The sequence below is a fragment of the Trichechus manatus genome, unplaced genomic scaffold (assembly GCF_000243295.1).
Source record: "Trichechus manatus latirostris isolate Lorelei unplaced genomic scaffold, TriManLat1.0 scaffold00042, whole genome shotgun sequence".
In the NCBI taxonomy this organism is placed as follows: domain Eukaryota; kingdom Metazoa; phylum Chordata; class Mammalia; order Sirenia; family Trichechidae; genus Trichechus; species Trichechus manatus.
The window spans coordinates 8,274,082-8,283,738 of NW_004443978.1; the positions used below are offsets into that span (position 1 = coordinate 8,274,082).

General features: G+C 46.6%; 1 protein-coding gene across 1 annotated transcript in view; it reads right to left on the reverse strand.

The window, feature by feature from the left end:
* Positions 1-1,189: 1,189 nt before the first annotated feature.
* Positions 1,190-9,657, reverse strand: part of SLC24A3 (solute carrier family 24 member 3) — a 658,266-nt gene continuing 649,798 nt past the window's right edge. The window contains exons 16-17 of the mRNA XM_004376430.2: positions 4,797-4,862; positions 1,190-1,339 (exon numbers count right to left, since the gene is read on the reverse strand). Of these exons, the coding sequence (XP_004376487.2) occupies positions 1,190-1,339; positions 4,797-4,862 (216 nt within the window). The remainder of the gene's footprint in view (positions 1,340-4,796; positions 4,863-9,657) is intronic.

Below are 9,657 nucleotides of genomic sequence, written 5' to 3' on the forward strand. Positions count from 1 at the left end.
AGGTCAGCTTGGCTGTGGTGTCCTGTAAGGAAGGACATTTGCCCAAGAGCCAGCCTTCAGGGTCCAGTGTATTTGATACTGAGCGGCAAATTGGGGCTTTATCGACGATGTCTGTGCAAAGTGCGCTTCTCCCCTTTTCAAGAAACCAGTGTCTATAACTCCTTCACGGAAAGCAGTGGTAGCTTCTGGGTTACCCCCGTCACCCGAAATGCCAAGCAACAAGAACACATCTTAGGGACTCAAAGTTGGGGAAGCTTCTACGTTGACTGCCTGGTGCCTCATGGATGGATAGTTTAACCAAGCCCCCTCGTCAAAGGCCTTGGGCAAGCTGGAACTATTGCTTGAAAAACTAGAAAGAACCTAGTGAGAAGTGATGGTTGTAATGGACATGTCGGAAGTGGTCTTCTTCCTTGGAAACCTCGTGCCCCCCTACTAGGGGGCCCCTGGTAGCTCCCACAGGGCTTTAGAGGCATCCTCGGCTCTAAAATGTCATGCATGTTCCTGGGGGCCTTGCCCATCTGTTGCTTCAGTAAGCACTAAGTCCAGGCATGTTCCAGTGTGCCTGAGATCAATTCCAGGAGACACTGCAGGCAACCTTTGGATCATGGACTAATCCAGAGCCCAGTGAAAGAAGATGTAACAGAAGCTCTTGATCTCTGGAAGGAAAGGAAAAAAAAGGAGGGACCCGCAAAACAAAGCAACCCCCAAACCCAGTAACCTAAGGAATCACCTCAAAACAAAACAAAATCCCAAACACTCCCTTACAACCAATGCACCCTCTCCTCTCTACTTCTTCGACAGTCTCAGGTCATAAATTAGATTAGTCTTCCATCAAATAACTTAAAAAAGGAGGAGGAATTGTAACAAGTTGTGCCTGGCTTGGGCCAGTTAGCAGCCAGTTTTTCTAGAATTTCAGTCACTGTTCAAAAATGGAGATTGAAAAGTCACGTGGATGTTGGAAGTCTTCATATGGAGGAGTCAGGAGGGGTGGGCAGGCGAGCGGGCTGGTGGGACGTAGGACCCAAGGAGCGAGGGATGAGGCGGGGAGCCACTGCCCCCAACAGGAGTGGAGGCCTAAGGACAGCATGGCAGAGACTGACTGACGCCTGGCCCAGGTCATGTGACTCGGTGTGGCCGGGTCTCATATTGCACAGAGAGAAGGAGCAGGCCTGGGCAGACTGCCGGTGGATCAGTGGTCCCCGCACATGGGCAAGTTCACAAAGGTGAACACGTTGAACTCCGTCATGATGGAGAAGCACAGGAACACGCCATATAGGAAAAGACACACACAACCGAGCTTCCTGTCCAGCTGCCACTTGTTCAAGTGGACACCAAATACCTGCAACAACAGAGCCCGGAGTCAGAGGCGGTACTGGGAGGGGCAGCCACAGCCCGATGGTGGGGGGCAGCTCAGGGAAAGGGCCAGCCAGGCGGACGGTGGGCAGGGCGCCATTCTCTCTGAGGCCACAAAACCCATCTTTCAGATTGTGAATGGTCAAAATCAAGGAGAGTGAGAGTTGGAGCTACTGGTTGAGAGAAATGACTTAAAAAATTAAAAGTGATGGGATTAATAACTGTAGTACAGCAGCCACCACTCACCCAGAATCTAGTCCCCACACCCTCTAGGCCTGGCATCACCTGTTCTCCTCCACCCTCCCCACGCCCACCATCTTTGGAAACATTCCATTCTCCATCTGGCTCTCCCTGGGGGAAATGTTTCCCCACAACCCTCTCAGGTGTGGATACTCCTCTTCCACATTCCTACCCTGGAGGCAAGAAAGTCTTCCTCTTTCCTCCTCATCGGTGCTTCCAAACCACTTTCCTCCTCTCCTCCCTATAAACACTGGATTTGGAATCTAAGTCTTTCGATTGTCACTCTCCCTCCCTCCTGACTGCAGTCTACCCTCCAATCCTGGGCAGACCCCACTCCCTGGAGATTCTGAGTGCCTGCTCGTGGCCACACTCTGCACCACTCTGTCACCGTTCTTAGTGATTTCAATATCTAGCATCTTGTTCTCTCAAGTGCTGGTCCTCCTCCCTACCTCAGCCACTCATGCCCAAGGTCACGCCCCAGGACAAGCTGTCCAGTATGGGGTCCGCTAGCTGCATGTGGTGATTCAAATACAAATTAATTAAAATAAATTTAAGTTGCATTAGCAGTTACACTAGCCACATTACCCTGTTGGACAGCACAGATACAGGCCATTTCCATCCTCATAGAAGTTCTACTGGACAACCCTGCAGCCTAGATCTTGCCATTATTAATAACAGAAACATCTCTGGAATCTCACTGTCAAACATCTGACTTTCTGACCACCATCTCTGTCTTTCCACCTCACTCCCTCTGGTACACCAGCTCCAACAATCCTGTGAAACCCCTACAGCTGACAATTCACTGGTGACCACTGTCTCACAGTGCTTCACCCACCTGGTGTCCTGCTTAAATCCCACCAGCAATCACTCCCTGGCATCCACCTCAGTCCCTGGCCCCTTCTAGCCTTGTCATCCTTGTTTGGTTGAGCAAGGCTGAACCCTTGGGTTCAAGCCAGCTCTTCCTCTACCCCATGCCTGCATCCATGCAGCTGAATGAGGCTGGAGGGAATGCCCAGCCATGCTGACCAGTCTGACTCTAAATTCAGGACCGCAAGCCTTAAGTGGTCATCAAGGCTCTCTGGCAATCATGGTATACTTCCCTCATGCCCTCTCTCTCTCACTTTCCTAGATGACGATTTCACAACTCTCCTGTTTTTTTAAACCTCCAATGCTCCCTTCTCGCCCTCACTCTCAGCTCACGAACTTGTTCCTGTTTTCCCGAGCTCGGAGCACCACATTGACCCCCACCTCCTCTATTAATGAGGGCCCCGGTATGGCCAACTCCTCCACTGTGAACTTGGTCCCGTCTCCCCTCACTGTTCCAGCACTTCTCCCCTCTCTTTAATCTATACCTGCTCCCCGCCAAACACTGGATTATTACAACTGGCATATAAGAATGCTCTTATTTCTCTCATCTTAAACAACCACTCTTTTTCTTGATTTCCATTTCTTTCCTTCCTTTACAGAAAGATAACTTGAAAGAGTTGTAAGTACAAGCTGTCTCCGATTTTGCTCCTTCCATTCTCTGTTAACCTTCTCCACTCAATCTTCTAGCCCCATCGCTCCACAAAAAACAGCCTTATTAAGAGCACCAATGACTTTGCATTTCTAAATCTAACAGCCATCACTCAGGGCTCATTTCAGCCATCAGCAGTATTTGACACAGCTGGTCACTCCCTCCACCTTGACACCCGTTCTTCACTTGTCTTCCAGGCCACCACACTCTCCTGGCTTTCCTTCTACCTCTCTAGCTGCTCCTTCTCTGCTACTCACCATCCTGACCTCTAAGTATTGGAGTATACCAAGACTTGGATCTTGGGTCTCTTGTCTTTTCTGTCTACCACTCACTTCTTGGCGATCTCATCCAATTGCATGGCTTTGAATACCATCTATAATCTGGTGTCTCCATCCTGGACCTTTCATCTGGGCTCATGTTTCCAGTGTCTTTCTTGACCTCTCCCTTGGGTGTCAAGAGGTACTTCAAACTCAAAATGTTTGCGATGGTTTTCCTCCTCAAGCCTACTTTCAACAACCCAATTTCAACATCCCAGGTAGTGCTTGGCTAAATCTCCAATAGATTCTATGACTATAGCACAGTATAAAGAGAAGTGATGATCAAGCACAGTGGTTATGAGTGTGGACTCTTGATGTCAGACAGCTTGCTCCTCCACTCTTGGTGCTAATGTAGAGGAATCACTTAACTTCTCAAGGCCTCAGCTGTTCATCTGTATAATGGTACAGACAATAGTGGCTACCTCATGGTGGTATGGTGAGCTAGACATGGGAAGATATGTGCAAAACAGTACAGTGCCTGGCATTCAGTGAGTGCTCCAAATGCTGGCTATGACCACATTATACCAGACCTGAAGAACATCCTAAACTATGAAAGAACAAATTATGTAGATTTTTGTTTCTATGTAAGGCATATTTACTTTGAAAAACTCTGACATTTGACTCATACCCTGATCTTAAATTACCTCTCTTGCTTTCTGCCTGCCCTTCTGAATTCTCATTCTCTGGCATATCTATGTTAACAACATGCAGGTGTAATTCAATGAATATTTCCTTGAAACATTAAGGAAAAAACATATTGCTTCTCAGTGCTTATTAGTGTGAAAATGCAACAGTATACGTGTATATTAATGGCTACTTCATGTGGGTCATCCATGTGCTGGTATGAAATTTGTTCCCTCCAAATATGTCAGTTGAATTGGGAATATTAAATTATATAAATGAATGCATTTGCCAAGATAGTGGAATGCCATAGAAATGCACTGTGAATAAACTAAGTACATTTTTAATCTCTGAGTACTGGTCAAATCCATGTATTTTGTGGGTTTATTTATTTTTATTTAGCCACCTGGAATAGTCAATTAATTGGAATATACCCTATTGTGACAAGCCTTGCAGAAAAAGTGGAATCTCCCCTCTGCTTTTGATAAACAATTTGTGCTTGACATGAGACAGGGCCAAGCTTCCCAGAGGAGGGCTGGCTTCCTTTCAGAAAAGGAGAAAGGCTCCCTAGTGGTTTGGTTGGATCCACTTCTAAAAGAAACAGACACAAGACAGGACATGTGGAGGCCGGTGCCTCCCACTCACCAGGAGGCCAAACCCATCTGGTGTCCAAACAAATGCTGTAGCCAAAGAACCCAAGGGGAGGCGAACATGTGAACTCAGGAATGAGGAGAGAGCTGCAAACCTACCGTGAAAAAAACAGAGGCCAGGAGCAAGCCCACAGAGTAGATCAGTCCCCTGCTATTCAGGTGAATCTGTAACAAAGGATTACAGAGTGAGGCTTCAAAAAGTCATCTGCTTAATACACGGCACTCAGGCAACTCCGAGTAGCATTGATTCCAAATCCCTCCTCTAGGCTGGAAAAGCTAAGGGAAGCCCCAGCACCCACGTTCTGCAGCTTGTTATCAGGGACGTACTCTTTCCTGAAATACTGAAGGCACGACCTTGTCTTGGTCCACTCTCAGCCCAGTCCTTGTCCTTTACCCTCACAATGATGCCCCATCTGGGACTGTCCCATGGCCACTTTAATTCTCCACTGTGTGCTGCATGGTTCTTGTCACCCAAAACACTCCCCTGTTGATTTGACCTCCAGGGAACTTCCCCTTTCTTGAACTCATACTACTTTTCGGGTGAATTTCATGACATTGGTGATGGGAGCAGTATTTTGGATGGATTTTTAAATCTCTTTTGCATGAACATGTCTGTGACCTTCCTCCTAGCTTGACAGGAAAAGGTGGATAAGGTTGTTATAGTGAAAAAGAAAATCCAAAGAGTTAAAACTCTGTTTCTGGTATTTGTAAAAGGATTGTTTGTTTTTCACTGTAACACAATGGGGCTAACAGCCATGCTTTCAAGAGAAAGAGAGAAACAAGTTTTGGAAATCACACAGACCAGCTCTGTCCAGTAGAACTTTCTGTGATGATGTGAATGTTCTACATCCGCACTGTCCAATACGTTAGCCGCTAGACACATGTGTGAGCCCTGGTGGCCCAGTGGTTAAGAGCTCAGCTGCTAACCAAAAGGTCGGCAGTTAGACTCCACCAGACCCTCCTCGGAAACCCTATGGGGCAGTTCTACTCTGTCCTATTGAGGCATGATGAGTTGGAATCCACTTGCTGGCAACGGGGCTTTGGTTAGACACGAGGCTATGGAGCACTTGAAATGTGGCTAGTGCAACCAAGGAACAAAACTTTTCATCTTGTTTAACTTCAATTAATTTAAATTTACATTTAAAGAGCCATATGTGTGGCTACAGTGTTAGGCAGAGCAGGCAGAGAATATTAAGAGGCTGACTTGGCCAACAAAGATCATGGAATCCCGTCCATAGTGCAGAGAAGACACCATTCTGTCTTTGACCTGGTCACGAGGTGTCAGAAATAGAAGGGTGTGCCCTGGAGCAGTAGTTCTCAAACTATGGTACCTAGATCAGAATCACCTGGGAGCTTGTAAGAAATGCAGAATCCCAGGCCCGACCCCACACCTACCCATTGCTGTCAAGTTGATCGGCCCTATAGGACAGGGTGCAACTGCCCCACAGGGTTTCCAAGGCTGTAAGTCTTTATGGAATCAGACTGTCACATCTTTCTCCCATGGAGCAGCTGATAGGTTTGAACCACTGACCTTTCAGTTAGCAGCCCAGCCCTTAACCACTAGGCCAACAGGGCTCCTGTACCCCAGGCCTACTGTATTTGAAATCTAGGGATGCGAGGCCCATCAATCTGTGTTTAACAAGCCCTCCAGCTGATCCTGATACACAACAAAGTTGAAGAATCACTGACTTAGAGAAAGCACAAATCCTAAATCCACTCCGTCTGGGCTGCAAGGGCTCTGGGGATGTGACTTTGGCATATATTTTTCACAAATTCTCTTGGAAACTCTTACGGGCATCCAGGCTTTGGGGATACAGCCCATAGTCACTGCACACTGTTCTGCTGGTGGTGAACAGCTCACCTGTGTTCATGGGAAGGAAAGGTGAGGTAGGTTGATTTGTGCAATCATTTTCATTAGAAAACTCTGTGGGGCTCATGAATAGGTGTGATTTGGGGTCCTTCTGACAAGGTGTGCTACCTCATGCTTCCGTTTCACCAGGGACCTGTCCTATACGGAATGTGTATGTGAACATGTGGGGGTCTCCACAAGCAGTGTGTTAGGTCATCGTTTAGTGACAGGACACTGGATGTTCTAAACAGCCAACCCCTTCTTTGGGGACCCAGGAGCATAACACATCTCACTAAGCTATGCTGTGTCACAGAGGGAATCAGCTGTAACACTTCTCTCTGCCTGCGGTTCCCTGGGTGGCAGCCGCCTACTGGGAAATGGTTCCCAACCACCAAATACCTTCTCAAGAATAAAGTACTTGTAGTAGTCCATAGAGACGTAGTGTTTCAAATCATGCCTCTGTGACACCAAAGCAAGGGTTGATCTGATTAATTCTGTGGGAAAAGTGGGGGATTGCCTTGTCCCAGTCCAGATGGTAACGTACAGACCTTCACGCAGACATTCAGCCTGGTTGGTCCTGGGTTTTCCTCCTTGATTCGGCTGTGTTGACACAGAGAGGCTAGTACTGATGAACACCTTGCAGATGCATTGTCATGAAAGGGATTCTCTCCCCCTAAAATATTCTGTTCAAACCAGTTCTGTGATGATCTCACAGGCACCCTGGTCAAGGCTGAAGGAGAGAGGTGGCTCCTCAGAAAAAGATGGTGGCCCCAAGCCCTGTGAGGAAGAGCCTGCAGTGGCTGTCCTCAATCACGCAGTCCTTGGGACCAGCCTGGAACACCAACACTTGGCAATCCCTTTGCACTCTTAGTTTTCAGCATGCACTGATTCTCCTAAGACTGGGGGCAGCACATTCCCGGCTGTGTTTGCCCTCTGAGCTCTGGGGTCCAACCCTTCCCAGAAACAAGAATTGAGTCAAGTGCCTTCTTGCCCTTAAGAGACCGAGACCAGAGAGCAAAGTTCCAAGCAGGAAGCTTCTCTTCGACTAAGCCTTTTCCAAATTAATCATGTTAAATCCTAGCTTTTGAATTTGACTCTTCCTACATTCACATAAAGTTTAGAAGCACAGTGCTGCTGACAATTTAAGTCTGGCTCCGAACTAATGATAATTAATTCTTTTGTGGGGTTCAGGGTATTTTTCATGTCTTCACCTTCTTCTCTGCCACCTTCCTTTGGTAAGGGACAGCTAAATGCACCCAGGGGTGCGTCTCTGTTTTTCATTGTTAATTTGAGGCCTGGCCCTCAAAGTATCCATTTATTCCTTGCTGACTGACCCCCACAATTCCACAGGAGACGGCAGTCAGGGATTAGGGTTCCTTCTGTTGCCTTTTGGTCCAACTCAAACACCACCCAGCCCCTGGGGTCTAAGAAGTTGTATTTTGGGGAAGTGACTGGCACACTACAGCCCGCAGGCCACAACCGTCCTGTCACCTTTTTTATTGAAACTGAGCTTATCAGTTTACTTACTGTCTATGAATACTTTGTGCAAAATGGCAGAGTTGAGCAGTTTTGACAGAGAAGGTATGCGGCCTACAAAGTTGAAGAGGTTTACTCTCTGCCCCTTTAAAGAAAGTGTTTTCTGACCCCTGGCTCAGGGCATGGGCTCCAGAAGAAACCTCTGGATTTGGAATCCCCACTCGGCCACTCCTTTGCATATAATCATGGACACAAGATTTAACTTCCCTCGGCCTCAGCTTTCTGACCTGTAAAATGGGAGCAATACCGCTCCTACCTTACGGTGTGGGTGTGAGGATTAACTGAATTAATCCACATGAAAAGCCTTGAACAGGTCCTGGCATGTCACGAGTGCTCAGTAAGTGGGGACCATCATTCCCAGTCTGGAGTTCCCCACCCACTTCCCTGGCACCCCTTGCTTCTTCCGTAATTAACTCATCACACAGTGGCTCCCTGATCATGCCTCACTGCATTGCAAACACCACGAAGGCATGGACCATGTCTCTTTATTCTCTGCCGGCACAGGGCTGGGCACAGACTGTGTGCTTAATAAGTAACTGGTAAATGAATAATGAACGCCCATGAGGTGTATTTTAAACGTGGTTAAAAAAAATTCAGTGTTTCTGTGGGGCAGCATGGAAGGGTCAGAGACAGGTTGGAGGAAGAGACTCTGGGTGCCACTTCCTGGATCACGTTTCAGTAGCAGTGCAAGCCCTGCCCAACATTCCCTGCTCCCTTCTCCGCTTTATTTTTTATGAGCATAAATAGCTTTTCTTAACCTACTATTTTATTATGAAAGTTTTCAAGTATTCAGAAAAGTTGAATTATAGCATCTAATTTTTTAATGAACTTCCAAATAAGCTGCAGATATCAGTATCCAAACCCAAATAAACCCATTGCCGTCAAGTCGATTCCTACTCATGCTGTTGTTGTTAGGCTCCATCGAGTTGGTTCCGACTCATAGTGATCCTAGCTTTTGTGCATGGTATGAGTATGGGTCTTGTTTCATTTTTTTGCAGACGGATGTCCAGTTTTGTCAGTACCATTTGTTAAAAAGACTGTCATTTCCCCATTTAATGGACTTTGGGCCTTTGTCAAATATCAGCTGCTCATAGGTGGATGAATGTAGGTCTAGATTCTCAATTCTGTTCCATTGGTCTAAGTATCTGTTGTTGTACAAGTACCAGGCTGTTTTGACTACCACAGCGGTATAATAGGTTCTAAATTCAGGTAGTGTGAGGCCTCTTCTTCTTGAGTAATGCTTTACTTACCTGGCGCCTCTTCCCTTTCCATATGAAGTTGGTGATTTGTTTCTCCATCTCATTAAGAAATACCATTGGAATTTGGAACTGGATTGCATTCTGTCTGTAGATCGCTTTGGGTAGAACTGACATTTTCACAATGTTGAGTCTTCCTAACTACAAGCAAGGTATGTTTTTCCACTTATGTAGGTCTCTTTTGGTTTCTTGCAGTAGTGTCTTGTAGTTTTCTTTGGATAGGTCTTTTACATCTCTGGTTAGATTTATTCCTAAGTATTTTATCTTCTTGGGGGCTATTGTAAATGGTATTGATTTGGTGATTTCCTCTTGGAAGTTC